This window comes from Manis javanica, chromosome 2 (assembly GCF_040802235.1).
Source record: "Manis javanica isolate MJ-LG chromosome 2, MJ_LKY, whole genome shotgun sequence".
In the NCBI taxonomy this organism is placed as follows: Eukaryota; Metazoa; Chordata; class Mammalia; order Pholidota; family Manidae; genus Manis; species Manis javanica.
In genome coordinates, this window is record NC_133157.1 from 139,703,464 (window position 1) to 139,723,407 (window position 19,944).

Consider the following 19,944-nt stretch of genomic DNA (forward strand, 5'->3'; position numbering starts at 1 on the left):
GCATATTTGTTTCCCTTAGTTTTGACTCAGTGTTTCAGAAAGCAATTTTAAATGTGAAAAAAAAGACTTGAAGTTTAATATATTTACCTTAACCTCATCTGAATTAAATGTGCATTATAAAAATAAGATTGAATCATTCTTATTTTAGTACTCATATAATCTGACATTTCAAAGAATAACAATCTATAGTTAAAATATTTAAACAATATAATCCAAGAATATGGTATACTTTTTAAATCACAATTTCCTTTTCCTCTTGTCAACCAGTCTTAAAAGTTCTAAGTGATTGTCTAATGAGAATGATTCTGAAAGATGGATTTTGTGATAATGATGGAAACTGAAATATTTAGGAGAAACACATGCTCCCATGCTCCCAGAAATCTATGAAACCAACTGGCATAAAAGTAGAGGAAACAGAGATAAATGTATACATCAAAAATGTAATCTGCAGGGAGATGAATTAAGGCACATTACAGATTAATAAATTAACCTGTAAAAACCAATCGACTTCTTTTAATTTTTCTACTGCTTTCTGTCTTGCTCTTTCTTCAGTGTCCCGTCTGTACTGTTCCATCTTACTGTGTTCTAGTGACATCCTTGCCATGTGAGTTTTAAGGTTTCTGACTTCTGAAGATGAAAGTTCCAGTTTCCTTGAAAGATCAACAACCTACATGAACGAAATAAGTGAATTTTGTAATGAAGGTAGACTGAGAATAGCCCAAGTCAAAGCCAGTATCAATTAAAATAAATTAAGTTATAATAAAATGTTACTCATACCATAGTAGAATCTTAGAACACTGAACCTTGAATTACTCAGACAATCAAGAACAAAATTAAAATCACCAGGAGTCAAAATAATACACCCTTTGCTGTCATTTTTGCCATTACAACATTTGCACTTGGTTTTATGCTCTTATTCCCATGTTGTTTCTCCATAAAGTTATTATATGTCACCTCTCAGTAGGAAAGGTCCCCCATCCTAACACTTCATAATTAAAAAAAAGTTTCAGAACTATCACATTGAGTTATTTAGCCCTAAGTCAATAAATGCCTCCCAAAATAAGACTCTAATGATCTATAAATATGTATTCTAATGCCATAAGCCTTTTTCTCAACTACAAATGTTTTATGCTAATTCAAATCAGTTTCCAAGGAAAGGGTTGTCACAGTTAAGGAGAATTCATATCTCGCAATATGGAATTTTAGTGACATGATCCATACATTTTTTTGAACAATACCACAACTCCATAGTGCTATCTTGTTATCTTTTGTTTCTTACCACCAAATAAGAAAACATAATTAACAAAAAGAAAACCTGTTGTAATTTCAGCGATACCGAGCTGGGAAGAACTACTTTTGTTTAGATACAGTGATTATTTGGTAAGACAAGGTGAGTGGATGTGGTTTTTACAAATTCTTACAAATTTTACATTTCCTGTGAAATTCCCTCCCCTTTCATATGTGTGGCCTTACTACCTGGTTTCTAGTGAAGAGCATATGGTGGAACTGCTGTGTGAACCCAAGGCTTGGTTAGAAAGTGTAAATACAGCTTCCATCTGATATTCTCTCTCTAGGGGGGCTTACCCTAGGAACCCAGCCCCCTTGCTGTGAAGCACCCAGGGCACCTAGTGAATCCTCACAGAGATGTGCCAACTGAGACTGATGTAGCTTCTGTGCCAGCCAAAAGCTGACTTCAACTGCCAAACAAGTGCATGTGGCACCTTTAGGTGATGCTAGTCCCCAGTGGTGTATCATCCCAGATGATGCCAAGTGGAGAAGAAAGAAGCTCGCCTCACTGAGCCTTGCCTAAACTGTAGATTTGTGAACAAAATAAGTACTGTTTTGAGCCACTAGGTTTTGAGGTGGTTCATCATGCAGCAATAAATAACTGGCACAGATACTGATATTAAAAATGGGGTGCTGCCATTAAAAAACAAAACAAAACAACTAAAACACAAAAAGAGTGCCTTTGAACAGGGCAATAGATGGAACCTCGAAGGAGGTGGAGAAGAGTCAGAATGAAAACCAGCAGGGCCTCCGGGAGCATGTTAGTGGAAGCCTGACGGCCCCTGAAGAGGCTGACAGCAAGGGCTTCTAGGCAGGGAAAGACAGTGACACTGGAACCTGGAGGAAAGGGGACTCTTGCTCCAAAGCAGCTGGAAGTAAAGATCAGTGAGCAAGATAAGCTGAAGAATTTTACACATAAAGGAACTAGGGCTTACTAGGGTCAGATATCTGTTTCCCAAAATTACAGCCTTTCCTCATGTCTAATTGCCAAATAATTCTAAAAGAAATGACTTCTGAACTGAGATAAAAGCCAGGGTGCTGCCAGGAGAAAACACAACCTAACGTTGCAGCCAAGACTGTAAAATCCTTTGTTAGGATCTCAGAAAGATTTATGGTGGTGCCTCAACTTCTTCTAAGGATCTTCAGAGTTTATACATTTTAAGGCACCATCCTACAACAGCTTCACAGGAAGCCCAAAGTGAAGAGCTTATCTCAAAATGACTCATGAGGGTCCCTTTCCTATTGGCATGAACCCCAATAAAATTCACAGGAAACTGTTTAAAAACAGTATTAGCAAAAACACTGCCTGGTAGCCTGGACTGAGAGATGGAGAGAATACAAATGAAAAGAGGCCTTTGGGTCTTAGAAGTTCTACAGGGAGGAAGCAGGCTGAAAAAACAGATGCAAACACAGGTCCTCTCTTATGAACAAGACAGAACTGAGAGCTCAGAGGCACAGCAAAGGGCCACGGAGAGGCATTCCCATGATTAGGACTAAGTCTTCCTCAGAGAACTTTCAGAATTGCTATGGACTAATGTGTCTCCCATTTTCCATTCTGAATGAGAGTCTTGAGCAGGTCAGCAGAATGTTGGCTCTGTGGGTGGTGGTAGATGACTTGGCTCTTCAGTTCTCAATCTTTGTATTGAGAGGAATTGTACTCCAAGGGCTAAACTGTAGAAACCACAGCCCAGGCTCCTGTCCCATCTGCACCTGATGAAGATGTAAGATCTCAGACTCCAGCCTGAACTGGATGCCATCGTCACTGAGGCTTGGCATGCAGGTATAGGGTACGGGTGAGTGTGTGTTTTTTGCCTTTTCCTTTTTTATGGAAATGTTTTATATATCTTGACCAGTGTTTTGGCTACATGGATATATACTTTGTTGTTGTCTCTTTGGCTTTTTTATTTTAAGTATAGGTGACATATGATATTACACTGGTTTCAAGTATATAACATAGTGATTGGAGTATGTTTTTCATGTGGGAGGGTAATGAAAAATTGTGCTTTTTAAATGTGTCTCCACTTTTAAAACATCCATTAATTTATTTTAAAAAGGAAGGTTATGGGCCAACCTTACTGACTTTCTCCCAGTGAACAGAATATGGTGAAGGTGATGCTGTATGAATTCCAAGGCTGGTTGGCCTGGATAGGCCAGGTGTTCCAGCTGCCCAGCCCAACTAAAGTCCCAGCCAGGGCCTGGCACCAACAATCGGACATGTGAGTGAACTAGCCTTCAAATGATTCCAGCCTCAGCCTTCGAGCTGTCCCAGCTAAAGCTGAAGGAAGCAGAGACAAGCTGTCCTGGCCACACTTTCCTGATGGAGGTTTGTGAATAAGATAATGTTATTTAAGCTACTGAACCTGGGAGTTTATTAGGGTAAAACAGATAAGCAGAAAAGTGGTGAAAAAAGGGATAATATGAAAACTAACTTATTTGTGGTGAACTGATTTTCAACAAGGGTGCCAAACAGTAGAAATGAGTCCCCTTTAAAATGGGTTATAATAAATGTTGAGATTAATTTATTAATGGAAAACAATGCTAATGAGAAGAAGCAGATGACTAGAAGACCTAAGAAGTTTTTCTAGGGTTCCTTTCAATTACAAATTCTTACCCCTAGGCATACATGCCTCTTCAGAATTTTTCCTCAAGTTAGGGGATAGGGAAGACTGGTAAGCAAGGAGAGACATAGGATTTAAAGAATAACAACTGAAATACTTTCGTAGCCAAAAATGACGCCTTTTGTCCGATTTTAATTAACTGAAATTCTAATAGACAGCATGGAGTATTTATTAGTCAGTCTAGCACTCAATCTTCATTTTACTTTCCTCAGTGAGGAAATAAAGAGAACATTAAGGAATCATTTTTAATCTCAGTAGTAAAATAAATGCAGTGTCCTTTGGACTATTTAAGTACAATTTCTCCTTTATCTTACCTCAAGGTTGTCAGTATGGGGAGGTAAGACCATCTCATCTTTATGTTGCACCGTAGTACTTCTGCCTATCATACAATTTAGCTTTGAAATTCTGATTAAGTCAATTGTTTATTCAATGACTTGGTTGAATAATTACCTCACTTTTAAGAATTGTACTCTTGACGTTTTTTTTTTTTCTAGGGATAGGAAGAAATAGGATTCTGTCAATTATGCACTGAGCTATAAAGTATAGCTATCCATCTCTTTCGATTTAAGTAAAAGGAGGTGGATACAGAGAACTGAGGTTTCTGAGAACATAGGATCAGCACCAAGAACAAGGTTGGCCTCAGGATTACACACAAGAACCAGGTCAAAAGAAGATTTAATTGTGAATTGCAAGATGACAGATTAGCAAGACTTCCAAAGAGAAAGCCAAAAGCCCAGACTTCATCTCTTCCTTCCTAGATGGTGAAATCTATGGATCAGTCTATGCCCTATAGTGAGTCACCGAAACATAATGAACTACACAGACTGAGTCAGCAGATCCTGCGACCCAGACATGCAAATGGGAGTGAGGTGGAGGAACACTGGTGAGAGACTAAAGGTGTGAATGGAGAAAAGAAAGAGAATGGGCTCTACCTTTGTTGTTAGCCTGACTTCCCATCATGGCACAGCCAGCAGGGCACAAGCTGGACAAAGGCTCTCTGAAGCTGAAAGTGTCTGCATGAGCTGAGAGAAGCAACTGGTAATATTCAAGATGACCGTGAAAGAGTCCTCACAATATTTGATTTGGTACTGGCATAAGGATAGACATGCTGCAACCGTATTAGAATTGGGAATACAAAATAAACTCTGGTGAACTGATTTTCAACGAGGGTGCCAAAAGGTTAAATGGGTCAAGAATAATCTTTTTAACCCATGGTACTAGGGGCCACTGAATATCCATATACAGAAGAATAAAATCAGACCTCTACTTTGTAGCATATATACAAAGTCAACTCAACATGTAAGCGCAAAAATTATAAAACCCAAAGGAAAAAACAAAGGTGTGTATCGTTGTGACTGGATTTGGCAATGGTTACTTAGATGACACCAAAGGAGATAAGCAGATTAACTGGATTCATCAGGACAGTGAAAAGGCAAGCTATAGAATAGGAGAAAATACTTGAAAACCCTTTATCTGACAAGGGATCTGTATCTAGAATATAGAAATAACTCTTTTAATTCACTTATAAGAAGACAGTCCAATATTAAAATAGGCAAAGGAATTGAACAGCCAGTTCTTCAAAGAAGATAACTGAATGGATAATAAGCATAGGAAAAGATGCTCAAAAACATTATTCATCAGAAAAATGCAAATCAAAACCACAGTGAGATGCCATTTCATACCCACTATAGGATGGCTACAATAAAAAAGACAGATGATGACAGATATGGTAAGAATGTAGAAAAGCATCAGAACCCTCAAGTACCACTTGGGAAAGAGTAAGATAAGAATCTTACTTAACTTCCTGCCTTTTACTATGCTGTTTACAGCTGGGCCTGCATGCTAAATTAGTTGCCTGGGTTGCAAGTTATTTGATTAGTGGTGAAGGAGAAACAGACCAGCAGATAGGTAAAGTGAAAAAATAAATTGGGCCTGCATAATTAACACAATAAAGACATGGGCTATGCTGAGGTACCCTCCTTTATCTGGGGAATATTCAAACATTCCAGGCCAAGTTGTTCCTGGCCTTTTGAGCGTTAACTGATTAACTCTGGGTCTTTTTCAGTGGGCTTTTTCCTGTCCTTACTCTTTTTCCACCTCACTCATATCTATTTTTCTGACTAACAGCTGGATGTAGATAATTTTCTTAATTCTCTATGTTTGGATACATACTATACATGATCTGAATCTTTCCACATTTTTACGGAATATGTAAAGAGGAAGGAAATGATGGAAGTATCTCATTTCAACTGGTTTATATAATGACCTTTTGTACAATTAACCTGAAATCCACAAAATAAATGTATTCTACATCTGCAACAGTGAAGGTAACAAAAATTACAACTTTCTGAAACATTCCATTAAACATTATGCTGTGATTTTATTTGGATTGCCTCATCATGGCAAAAGAGAGATCTGTAAAAAAAAAACAATGGTTGGTACTAACAAATAAAGCCTCAACTGATGTGAAGAGTGATGCATAATTCTGTTTTCCTAAGGATAAATATTGTAAGAAAAAATGCATAATATAAATGGCAGAACTAAAGTCAGAGTTTAATAAGTGCATTGTAAAGACAGAATTGTAATAAATTTGTTGTAATGAAAATATAAAAGCTGTCCACAGAAATTAATATTCTAAAACACTGTGTATTATTTCATTAGCTATAGATTAACTGTTGGTATGTTAAATTTCACACATACCTGACTTAGGGCTTGATTTAATCTCTTCTTTAAGTCCTGTCTCTCATTGGTATAGTAGGAGGCAGCTTCTAGCAAACTCTCTGACTCAAATCGTTGTATTTCCACGTCAGCCCATTCTTGTTGGAGTTTGTGTCTCACAAGTACCTAATAACATATTTGTTGTTAATATGTAACTCTAACATACGTGTTTTGAAAAATGTTACTGCATTCATCAATTCACCTTTTCCTCATGCATACACATTCCTGTTTACTGAATTTTGTGTGATCCTCCTGCCTAATCAGTATTGTATACTTAAGACAATGAATTCGGCCCCACTATCCACTCCCCCTAAGAATTTGCAGAGCTTTACCACCTAGGGAAGTCTCAAAAAAAAAAAAAAAACCATTTACGTGAGACTTGGAGGTGGTAAATTATATGTTGTGAAAGGTTTTCCCTCTTTTTTCCTAGTAACTTAAACTGACTTCAGAGTTCCTCACATACTGAATCCTCTGTGTGAGTCCTTGCAACAGATCCCCATCTGAGAATAAATGTGAAGTCATGTCAGTGGGACTCAGGCCCTAGGTAACCAGGCCTCTACCTGCCTCCCTGACCTTGGCTCCTATAATGCACTCCATTCCTGCTATAGACAAATCCTGCTGCCACTGCACATTAGTCTGAAAAAGAGCTCCAATCACAGACAGTTACAGTTCTCTTTGTACTGGACACACTTATTATATCCAGTAAGTTTGTTATGTACTAACCTACATTTCTCCTTGAAATGAGAATTGTGAGCAAACTATTTGTAAATAAGTTTGAAGTAGATTTTAAATAGCAATGGGAAAAATCAAATATGTTTTTTTGCTATATGTCACCACATTTGTCTTAAAATATGATGTTTTGGAGAGCAGATGCCTTTGAAAAGGTCATAATACACGATTTGAGACTAAAATGTTTCCAAATTTAATTCAAATTGACATGAATCACAATAAAATTACACCAACTGAAAATGTATAAAAGCTACTGAAGGAAAAGGACTGTGACATACAGCATCGGCCCTTCATCTCATCTGGGAAATCTGGAATAACTGTCAAGGTGATCCACTTGATTGAATCTAGAGGTTCATTTTAAGTATGAGCATTTCCACTTATCTGCTTCATCACGGTATTAAAATGTGATGACACAAAGACTAAAATTATTATTTAAGCAGTGTAAGACTAAATTATAAATGAACATAGTCAACACAAATGTCTTTCTTCAAAACAAAGCACCTGCCAAATTAATTTTTTTGCTGGCTACAAGCATGCCTTTAAGATATTTATAGTCTATATCCTTTTTATATTCAATAGACTCAACACTTTTCCATAATCAAATATTACTTTGAATTTTCTTTCAGGAATTTTGAAAAATGTTTATTTTCCTGGATACTTACTTCTAGTTCTCTTTTCTCATTTTCACCTTGTTTCATTCTTTCTTTGAGACGATTAAAATCATCGAGTAATTCTTTATTCCTTCCTTCTAGGGTAAGACATTTTTCCCTTTCAGTTTGGAGTTCATTTTTAGCTTTGTTCTGAGCAGTATTCAGTTGCTGTCGGAGCAACTCATTTTCACTTTGTAGTTGAGATAATCTGTTTTCTAAGAACTCCTGCTTTCTGATGTATTTATTCAGTTTATCTTGTTTGTTCTCATACTTGTGTTCACTGTTCTTCTTTTGATGGGGTATGTGGCTTAGGTCTGTTTGCACACTTTCTAAGTCCAAAGTCTTTTCTCTAAGGGCATCTCTGGTGTGACTCAGCTCAATTTCCAGGCTACTGACTTTACGTTCAGCTTTAGAAAGCTGTTGAGAAAGAATGCTCATGTTTTCTTCCTGACTAGACAGAAACCACTCATTTCTTGCTCTAAGACTATGGAAAGCAAATCCTAGTTCTCTTTCTGATGCCTGACTTTGCTCATGATCACGGGTAGCAGTAGACAGTCTAGAATTGTCTGATACAACTTCTGTCTCCAATCTTTCTTTGCTTGCTTTTTCATTCTGCAACTTAGAATGTAGCATTGTATTCTCAGATGTCAGGAAGTCAAGCCGTCCACCATACTGGAACATTACTTTTGTAGATGTTTCCTTAATCACTGTTTTCTTTTGAAGATCATCTTTTTCTTTTATAATTTCAGTGTCCTCAAGATATTTCTTTTCTTTCTGATTTTTCATTGCTTGTGTTTCTGGTTTTAGCATGGCAATTTTATCCTGCAACATGTAGATTTTAAGCAATAGATGTTCGTGACTATCAGAAATCTAAGTAAAAGGAGACTTTCAGCTAGCACTCAATTAAAAGACTTATCATGATTTCCTCTGAAAATAGGGGACAACCTGAATGTTTATACAATGAAAAATTTTGTGATGAATGGATATCCAACTGAAAAAAAACTAAGTTGGATCCAAATCTCAAACTTTACTCAAAATTTAACTGAAGAATTACGACTCAGAAGGCATAAACTAGAATAATAATGAATCTAGCTACACTGAAAAATTGACTTCAAAGTCTGAAATCTAACCAATTCAGTTACCCTAGAGTAAGAGCCTTAGATCGGCATATATTTGGGCATATTTTATTTCCTAAAATTCTTTTTCCTAAAGATCACCAAACTTCTGCTTTAACTCATTTGTGATGAGTTTTAAATTATTTTTTTTACTCAATTTGCCTAGTTTGATCCACATTTCCTCACACTTTTGCATGAGGAAGACCTGAATATATAGATGTATTCTATGACATTTCTCATTCATTCTTGCAAGTAGTAAAATTGTAGACTTCCTATGAAGTGATCTATTGACTCTGAAGGACTAGTTGAAAAGGTAATTTCATTTAAACTATGTTACAACATTAAAGAATAGTCAACAATATTAAACCAGAAATTAAAATTTTTTATATACCTGTTGGTGGTTATAGTCACTTCCATCAGGCCGTTCTTTCTTTGACATCATTATGACGTCTTGTTCTGCTGACAAATTGATATATTCAGTTAAATTGAACTACAACAGAATGGTTCAATAAAAGCCATACTCTTAAACAAAGAGAAAATAACATTTTATCAATTGAGAGTTTAAATTAAGCTTCATCTTTATCTGAATACTTATTTAGGAAATATTTCTAACTTATGTACAACTTCAACAAACACTTGGGAAATACTAGAAATTGCCAGGATAAATGCATACAAACATGTAAAAGCCTCATTCAAAAATCCATCCAACATCAAACAAAATAATCAGAAAAAAACCCAAAATTTAAAAATGCAGAAGAAACATATAAAGCCACAAGATACTCTCTTTTCTACCTCAAAAGTGTACGATCTTAACAACATGCTAGGCTTCAGCTACATTATTCAGGAACCAAAATTATTACTTTCTATGACTTTATTGGGGTATACACCACCCCTCCTTTACCTGAAATGTTTGGCTGCACTATTATTGACAAACTCCTCTTCCTCTTACAAGATTCAGACTGCTGTACAAAGCCCTCCCTTACTATGGCTGTCTTTCCCCCTATGAATAGGTGTTTCTTTGGGCCTACCTTAGTGTTTTATACATTTCTCTTGTATGTCTTTACCATAAGAGCCATAAATTATCATCTACGTGTTTGTCCCTTTGCTCCGAAACTATAGGGGACAGTCTTGTAAATCATCTTTGTATAAATAGTCATTAGTTACTTTACTCAATTGTTATTTATTGAGTTCCAGCTAAATACTTAAAGGTTTAAAGAAGACTGTGGACAACAGGAATCAGGAATGGGTTTTTAGAGATAATACCTGTGCTGACTTAAACAGTGAGGTTAGCCAGAACCAAATGGGTAGAGGGCAGGAATGCGGAGAGCATGCAGGACCACTGCAAGACAGGCAGAGCAGCACATGATGGGGTGACTATCTGACTGAAATACAGGGATTGGTTAGGCTGGCATGCCCAGCAGTTCAGAATGCCGGAGAAGAGGGTGGGCAGTAGAAAAGGCTGATGGTAGGGAGTTAGGTAGGACTCAGATTACCAAAGCCTTCCTTATATGTAATTTTGGATGCCTGGACGTAAATGTGTTTTAGGGTGCTTCATGGTTGTTACTTGTAGCTGAGATAGGTCACTCTAAGAACTGAGGGGAGGGATGAATATGGTTGGAGAGCAAGGGAATAAATGGAAGCAGACATATTATAAAGCAGTAATGTAAAATAAAGATGATACAGGCCTGAACTGAGAAGATTCTGGAAATATATTTAGGATACAAAATTACCAGGGCTCATCATAAAATGAAGGTCCCTGGAAAACTAACTCTGCTCATTACTTTGTAATAGGTATTAGCTAAGAAGAGCAATGGTCCACATGAACTTGTCTAAGTTGCTTATATTTAAATCTGTAGTATTTCTATCTCACATCTTCCAATGCAGCAGGAACTTGTGTAGCTGTTTTGTTTTAAATGTCCTGCTTTTTGGGTCTGCCCAACTTGCGAGGAAATAGAGCAAACGAGTTAGTTGTACAGGTAAATAACTGGGCTGACAGCTCAATGTCATCACTACTCTCAGATATAACTAAAAATCTTTTCTAAACTACATTGTTAATTCTAAAGGTAAAAAGAAAAAGAAGATAAAACTATAGGGGTAGGAAAAATATTATATAATATTTTAGTACATACCTGAGCCTATGACTGATAAAGAGCACTGAATTAACTGGTGCATAAAGTTAGAATACACATTACATGTGGTTAATCAGCAGACATATTACATGTGGTTCATAACAGGCTGTTATCCTAGCAGTATTAAAATTGGTTTTCTGTATTTTAGTTTTAAATGATTCATTCCTCAAAATAACCAACACTCCTTGTGAATTATTTATTCATTAAAAAATTGTAAGACAAGTTGACAGACTATGTGTACATATCGGAGGCGGCACTGTGTAGTAAATTCCCAATAATTCCCATTACTCCTGGGAAAGCCAACTCTAAATTATGTAAAGTCATAGAAAATACAAGGAATATTTTAATTTTTGGCTTTGAAAGGTGCTCTTTTAGTTACACTTAATGTAGCTGTAACTAATACTTGTGAATTCAGGGCTATAAAAATAAAGCTAGGAGACTACGTTTGGTCTGAGTAGGCAATCTTTACCTATCTACCTAGTTTCCCAAACAGTCTCTAAACTCTAAACTCAATCCTGTTACACACTCTTAAGTATATGCTCAATACTAGCCTAGAAGAAATTACTCTTTCTCCTAATTCTCTGTTATTTATATGTTGTTTTGGGAGAGAAAGAATGCCAATTTTTGCTAAAAGATATTCTGTTTGCTTGTAGGTTGCCACAAAGAGTTTGTCACAAAATGATTTTTGAAAAATCAAAACTACACGAAGCCATGCAGAGGTGATCAGGGGTTGAATTCCCTGTGCTTTTTTTCTTACCTTCTGTGCTTTCTCTGTCTTCTGGAAGCTGTGATTCACAAAGGTCAGAGTTTATAATCCTCTAACAGAAACACAGCTCCAATATTAATCTTTCCTTTATCTCTGTGAGTCATCTGTCCAAATTCTGTGGTTGCTGACTGATTTTTGTTCCTTGACAGTGACACAAATGGACACTTACCTTCAGTTTTCAGATCCCGAGGTGTTTGACTGGACACATCACTGACAGTGATACCAGGAGAGTTCGAACCTGAAAAATCGGAAAACAAGGTTTCCACGTGTTAGTCTGTAAGTAATGATACAAATTTGGCTAACTTATGCAACGTGTTTATCAGAGAAGCTCTCCCACATCCTCCCCTCCCCACTGAGACACACTGCTCCCTCACCGCTTACATGGGCATTTTATATGCTCTGTATTGCCATTCACAAAGGCAAGCCTAATTAACCACGGTCCGTCATTTTTTCTACTTTTATGTTTTCTACTATCACTTTGACTTGCTCATCAATCTCTATTACCTATTCTATATTCTGTAGAGCTTTGTTTATCAGGAATTAAGACTCTTCAAGGTATGATTTTTGTTCGTATTAATGAAATTTATGGGTAACAACTTATGTTAAACATGCATAAAAGGTACTGGGTGCTCTTGAGACATAGATTTCAAAAAAGCTTCAGGGAATGGCATCACTTTAATTACATACAGTATGCACCAGTATTTTCAGAATTCACTTGTTAACCTGGGTAAACACAGTCAATTTATGTGAGAAAAGAGCCTTGAGTGACCTGTTTCCATGTTAAAAGAGGGCTAGTCGAGGCCAGAGTGCCATGAGATAGGAAATGAATAACAACACTTTCTTTTTAAGACAAAATCATCAAATTTAAACTTTTCTAAACAAGTGAGCAAAGAAAAAGAAATTTGGATGGAAACTTTGAAGCCCTTCCATCACAAGGACTGCTAAAAGTTTCATCCATAGGCCCAGCCTGGCTTAAAGTGGTGGTTGTGAAGCATCACCTGGGAGTCCCTGGAGTCCCAAGATCCATCTGCTCATGGGGTCCAAGAGGTCCAAGTATGTTTGCTATAAAGTTCAATGTTACTTGCCATTTCCATTCTCATTCTCTTTACAAGCACACAGTGTAATGCTCCAGAGAAATGGTATGGTATGTGAAACATCAGAGCTCTAATGGCTAATGTGATGTATGATCATGTACATTTGTATTTAAACATTTTCAGTTTTAACTTCTAATGTTGTTACTATCAATAGATACAACCCATTTAACTAAAAGTTCCTAGGAATTCTCAGTAATTTTTAATAATACAGAGGAGTCCTAAGACCAAAACATTTCAGAATTACTGTTTTAAAAATCTACCAAATATTTATTAGGGTATAATTACACTGTCCATTTTTAATAATCAAAGACTTCTCGCTCTCTCACACACACACACATACTGCTAATTGGAACGTCTGGGTGGCTTAATATCATTAGTGTTAAGATGTGATAAAAACAATTGAGATGTAAGAAAGAAGTTTTACTCTAGGTACATGAAGCATAGAATTCAAATAAGCTTTCTAAAACACTGGAAAACTCTCAGAGTCTAATAATTAACCTCTGGGAATTCCCTAAGATATACAGGGATTTTAAACTGGGAATGTCAGGGTATCAAAACATAAAAGTACAAACTTGTGAATTAAAGGTTTTATTTTAGAGGCGCAGCCAGGATGGCGGCGTAAGTAAAGCAGTGGAAATCTACTCCCCAAAACACATAGATCTATGAAAATATAACAAAGAAAACTCTTCCTAAAATAGAGACCAGAGGACACAGGACAACATCCAGACCACATCCACACCTGGAAGACCCAGCGCCTTGCGAAGGGGGTAAGATACAAAGCCCCAGCCGGCGGGATCCGAGAGCCCCTTCCCCCGGATACCTGTGGGTGGAAAGAAACTGGAGAGGTTTTTATTTTTGGCAAGTGCTTTTTGTAAGCCTTCAAGGGACACGGACCCCGGTGCTAGGTAGGCAGGGCAGCAGGACCGGTGAGCAGGTGTCTGTGACCGGCTCCTGAGGACAAAGAATATCGTGCGTTTTTCCCTTTATTTTTTTTTGGCGAGTGCTTTTTGGAAGCCTTAAAAGGACGGGGACCCGGATGCCAGGGAGGCAGGGTGGCGGGACTGGTGGGCGGGTGACTGAGACTGGTGCCTGAGGACAAAGAAAATCGCGCGTTTTTCCCAATACTAGGTAGGCAGTGCGGCGGGACTGGTGGGTGGGGGCTGGGCTCCGGCGCCTGAGGACAAAGAAAATCACGCATTTTTCCCTTTTTTTTCTTTTTGGCGAGTGCTTTTTGGAGGCCTTAGTGGTACAGGGATCCCAGTGCCAGTGAGGCAGGGTGGCATGGCCGGTGAGCGGGTGCCTGGAACCAGCGCCTGGGGACGGAGATGGTCGCGCTATTTTTGCTTTTTTTTTGGCGAGTGGTTTTGGGAGGCCTTGCAGGGATGGGGGCCCTGGTGCTAGGGAGGCAGGGCAGCAGGACCGGTGAGCGGGTTCCTGGGAGCGGCGCCTGAGGACAAAGTAAATCGCGCATTTTTTTCCTTTTTTTTTCTTTCTTTTCTTTTTCCTCTTTCGTTGTTGCTGTTGTTGTTTTGGTTTGGAGAGTGCTTTTTGGAAGACTTAAAGGGGCAGGACAGGACACTTAGACCAGAGGCAGGGAATCTGGGGATCTCTGGGCACTCTAACCCCCTGGGCAACAGGGAGCACAGAGGCCCCTTACGGAGATAAATAGCCTCCTGGCTGCTCCCTCTCCAACGGGGCTCCACCACTTTGGAGGAGCAGCCCCAGCCAGGCCACACCCACAGCAACAGTGGAATAAACTCCATAGCAAACGGTCAGGTAGCAGAAGCCCTGTCTGCGCACAGCTGCCAAGCATAAGCCACTAGAGGTCGCTATTAACCCAGGAGAGAAGGGCCACAAACCAACAAGAAGGGAAGCTCTTCCAGCGGTCACTCGTACCAGCTCTGCAAACTATCTCTATCACCATGAAAGGGCAAAACTACAGGCAGACAAAGATCACAGAGACAACACCTGAGAAGGAGACAGACCTAACCAGTCCTCCTGAAAAAGAACTCAAAATAAAAATTATGAACATGCTGACAGAGATGCAGAGAAAAATGCAAGAGCAATGGGATGAGATGCAGAGAAAAATGCAAGAGCAATGGGATGAAGTCCAGAGGGAGATCACAGATGTCTGGAAGGAGATCACAGAAGTGAAACAAGCCCTGGTAGGATTTATAAGCAGAATGGATATGATGCAAGAGGCCATTGAAGGAAAAGAAACCAGAGAACAGGAACGTATAGAAGCTGACAAAGAGAGAGATAAAAGGATCTCCAGGAATGAAACAACACCAGGAGAACTATGTGACCAATCCAGAAGGAATAATATTCGTATTATCTGGGTACCAGAAGAAGAAAAAAGAGGAAAAGGGATAGAAAGTCTCTTTGAAGAAATAGTTGCTGGAAACATCCCCAAACTGGGAGAGGAAATAATCGAACAGACCACGGAATTACACAGAACCCCCAACAGAAAGGATCCAAGGAGGACAACACCAAGACACATAATAATTAAAATGGCAAGGATCAAGGACAAGGAAAGAGTTTTAAAGGCAGCTAGAGAGAAAAAGGTCACCTATAGAAGAAAACCCATCAGGCCAACATCAGACTTCTCGACAGAAACCCTACAGGCCAGAAGAGAATGGGATGATTTATTTAATGCAATGAAACAGAATGGCCTTGAACTAAGGATACTATATCCAGCACGACTATCATTTAAATATGATGGCGGGATTAAACAATTCCCAGACAAGCAAAAGCTGAGGGAATTTACTTCCCACAAATCACCTCTACAGGGCATCCTACAGGGACTGCTCTAGATGGGAGCACTCCTAAAAAGTGCACAGAAGAAAACACACAACATAGGAAGAATGGAGGAGGAGGAATAAGAAGGGAGAGAAGAAAACAATCTCCAGACAGTGTATATAACAGCTCAATAAGCGAGCTAAGTTAGGCAGTAAGATACTAAAGAAGCTAACCTTGAACCTTTGGTGACCACAAATCTAAAGCCTGCAATGGCAATAAGTACATATCTCTCAATAGTCACCATAAATGTAAATGGACTTAATGCACCAATCAGAAGACACAGACTAATAGAATGGATAAAAAAGCAAGACCCATCTATATGCTGCTTACAAGAAACTCACCTTAAACACAAAGACAAGCACAGACAAAAAGTCAAGGGATGGAAAAACATATTTCAGGCAAACAACAGTGAGAAGAAAGCAGGGGTTGCAGTACTAATATCAGACAAAATAGACTTCAAAACAAAAAAAGTAACAAGAGATAAAGAAGGACACTACATAATGATCAAGGGCTCAGTCCAACAAGAGGATATAACCATTCTAAATATATATGCACCCAATACAGGAGCACCAGCATATGTGAAAAAAATACTAACAGAACTAAAGAGGGAAATAGACTGCAATGCATTCATTTTAGGAGACTTCAACACATCACTCAACCCAAAGGATAGATCCACTGGGCAGAAAATAAGTAAGGACACACAGGCACTGAACAACACACTAGAACAGGTGGACCTAATAGACATCTAGAGAACTCTACATCCAAAAGCAATAGGATATACATTCTTCTCAAGTGCACATTGAACCTTCTCCAGAATAGACCACATACAAGCTCACAAAAAGAGCCTCAGTAAATTAAACAATATTGAAATTCTACCAACCAATTTTTCAGACCACAAAGGTATAAAAGTAGAAATAAATTCTACAAAGAAAACAAAAAGGCTCACAAACACATGGAGGCTTAACAACATGCTACTAAATAATCAATGGATCAATGAACAAATCAAAATAGAGATCAAGGATCATATAGAAACAAATGACAACAACAACACAAAGCCCCAACTTCTGTGGGACACAGCAAAAGCAGTCTTAAGAGGAAAGTATATAGCGATCCAGGCACACTTGAAGAAGGAAGAACAATCCCAAATGAATAGTCTAACATCACAATGATCAAAACTGGAAAAATAAGAACAAATGAGGCCTAAAGTCAGCAGAAGGAGGGACATAATAAAGATCCGAGAAGAAATAAACAAAATTGAGAAGAATAAAACAATAGCAAAAATCAACGAAACCAAGAGCTGGTTCATCGAGAAAATAAACAAAATAGGTAAGCCTCCAGCCAAACTTATTAAGAGAAAAAGAAAATCAACACAAATCAACATAATCAGAAATGAGAATGGAAAAATCACGACAGACTCCACAGAAATACAAAGAATTATTAAAGACTACTATGAAAACCTATATGCCAACAAGCTGGAAAACCTAGAAGAAATGGACAACTTCCTAGAAAAATACAACCTCCCAAGACTGACCAAGGAAGAAACACAAAAGTTAAACAAACCAATTATGAGCAAAGAAATTGAAACGGTAATCAAAAAACTACCCAAGAACAAAACCCCGGGGCCGGACGGATTTACCTCGGAATTTTATCAGACATACAGAGAAGACATAATACCCATTCTCCTTAAAGTGTTCCAAAAAATAGAAGAAGAGGGAATACTCCCAAACTCATTCTATGAAGCCAACATCACCCTAATACCAAAACCCGGCAAACACCCCACCAAAAAAGAAAATTACAGACCAATATCCCTGATGAATGTAGATGCAAAAATACTCAATAAAATATTAGCAAACAGAATTCAACACTATATCAAAGGAATCATACACCATGACCAAGTGGGATTCATCCCAGGGATGCAAGGATGGTACAACATTCGAAAATCCATCAACATCATCCACCACATCAACAAAAAGAAAGACAAGAACCACATGATCATCTCCATAGATGCTGAAAAAGCATTTGACAAAATTCAACATCCATTCATGATAAAAACTCTCAGCAAAATGGGAATAGAGGGCAAGTACCTCAACATAATAAAGGCCATATATGATAAACCCAGAGCCAGCATTATACTGAACAGCGAGAAGCTGAAAGCATTTCCTCTGAGATCGGAAACCAGACAGGGATGCCCACTCTCCCCACTGTTATTTAACATAGTACTGGAGGTCCTAGCCACGGCAATCAGACAAAACAAAGAAATACAAGGAATCCAGATTGGTAAAGAAGAAGTTAAAATGTCACTATTTGCAGATGATATGATACTGTACATAAAAAACCCTAACGACTCCACTCCAAAACTACTAGAACTGATATCGGAATACAGCAAAGTTGCAGGATACAAAATTAACACACAGAAATCTGTAGCTTTCCTATACACTAATATTGAAACAATAGAAAGGGAAATCAGGAAAACAATTCCATTGACCATTGCATCAAAAAGAATAAAATACATAGGAATAAACCTAACCAAAGTGAAAGACTTATACTCTGAAAACTACAAGTCACTCTTAAGAGAAATTAAAGGGGACACTAATAAATGGAAACTCAACCTATGCTCATGGCTAGGAAGAATTAATATCGTCAAAATGGCCATCCTGCCCAAAGCAATATACAAATTTGATGCAATCCCTCTAAAATTACCAGCAACAATTTTCAATGAATAGGAACAAATAATTCAAAAATTTATATGGAAACACCAAAGACCCCGAATAGCCAAAGCAATCCTGAAAATGAAGAATAAAGTGGGGGGGGATCTCACTCCCCAACTTCAAGCTCTACTACAAAGCCATACTAATCAAGACAATTTGGTACTGGCACAAGAACAGAGCCACAGTCCAGTTGAACCGATTAGAGACTCCAGAAATTAACCCAAACATATATGGTCAATTTATATTTGATAAAGGAGCTATGGACATACAATGGCAAAATGACAGTCTCTTCAACAGATGGTGCTGGCAAAACTGGACAGCTACATGTAGGAGAATGAAACTGGACCATTGTCTAACCCCATATACAAAGGTAAACTCAAAATGGATCAAAGACCTGAATATAAGTCATGAAACCATTAAACTCTTGGAAAAAAACATAGGCAAAAACCTCTTAGACATAAACATGAGTGACCTCTTCTTGAACATATCTCCCCGGGCAAGGAAAACAACAGCAAAAATGAGCAAGTGGGACTACATTAAGCTGAAAAGCTTCTGTATAGCGAAGGACACCATCAATAGAACAAAAAGGAACCCTACAGTATGGGAGAATATATTTGAAAATGACAGATCCGATAGAGGCTTGACATCCAGAATATATAAAGAGCTCACACGCCTCAACAAAGAAAAAACAAATAACCCAATTAAAAAATGGGCAGAGGAACTGAACAGACAGTTCTCTAAAAAAGAAATACAGATGGCCAACAGACACATGAAAAGATGCTCCACATCGCTAAATATCAGAGAAATGCAAATTAAAACTACAATGAGGTATCACCTCACTCCAGTAAGGATAGCTGCCATCCAAAAGACAAACAACAACAAATGTTGGCGAGGCTGTGGACAAAGGGGAACCCTCCTACACTGCTGGTGGGAATGTAAATTAGTTCAACCATTGTGGAAAGCAGTATGGAGGTTCATTAAAATGCTCAAAACGGACCTACCATTTGACCCAGGAATTCCACTCCTAGGAATTTATCCTACGAACGCAGCAATTAAGTCTGAGAAAGACCGATGCACCCCTATGTTTATCGCAGCACTATTTACAATAGCCAAGAATTGGAAGCAACCTAAATGTCCATTGGTAGATGAATGGATAAAGAAGATGTGGTACATATACACAATGGACTACTACTCAGCCATAAGAATTGGAAAATCCAACCATTTGCAGCAACATGGATAGAGCTGGAGAGTATTATGCTCAGTGAAATAAGCCAAGCGGAGAAAGAGAAATACCAAATGATTTCACTCATCTGAGGAGTATAAGAACAAAG

The 19,944-nt window shown here is 38.1% G+C and overlaps 1 protein-coding gene and 1 long non-coding RNA gene across 3 annotated transcripts in view; one reads left to right on the top strand and one right to left on the bottom strand.

Annotated features, from left to right (window-relative positions):
- Window positions 1–4,507, top strand: part of LOC140847893 (uncharacterized) — a 30,744-nt gene extending 26,237 nt beyond the window's left edge. The window contains exons 1-3 of one of the 2 annotated variants that reach the window (XR_012128159.1): window positions 182–3,080; window positions 3,378–3,610; window positions 4,400–4,507. This is a non-coding gene — a long non-coding RNA (uncharacterized lncRNA). Of the gene's footprint in view, window positions 1–181; window positions 3,081–3,377; window positions 3,611–4,399 lie in introns of those variants that run through there. The other variant, XR_012128160.1, reaches the window with a different exon arrangement.
- Window positions 4,508–6,566: 2,059 nt separating this feature from the next.
- The window catches only part of LOC140847892 (ankyrin repeat domain-containing protein 26-like), a 32,778-nt gene continuing 19,400 nt past the window's right edge, over window positions 6,567–19,944 (bottom strand). The window contains exons 7-10 of the mRNA XM_073229505.1: window positions 12,182–12,250; window positions 9,509–9,573; window positions 8,015–8,824; window positions 6,567–6,749 (exon numbers count right to left, since the gene is read on the bottom strand). Of these exons, the coding sequence (XP_073085606.1) occupies window positions 6,567–6,749; window positions 8,015–8,824; window positions 9,509–9,573; window positions 12,182–12,250 (1,127 nt within the window). The remainder of the gene's footprint in view (window positions 6,750–8,014; window positions 8,825–9,508; window positions 9,574–12,181; window positions 12,251–19,944) is intronic.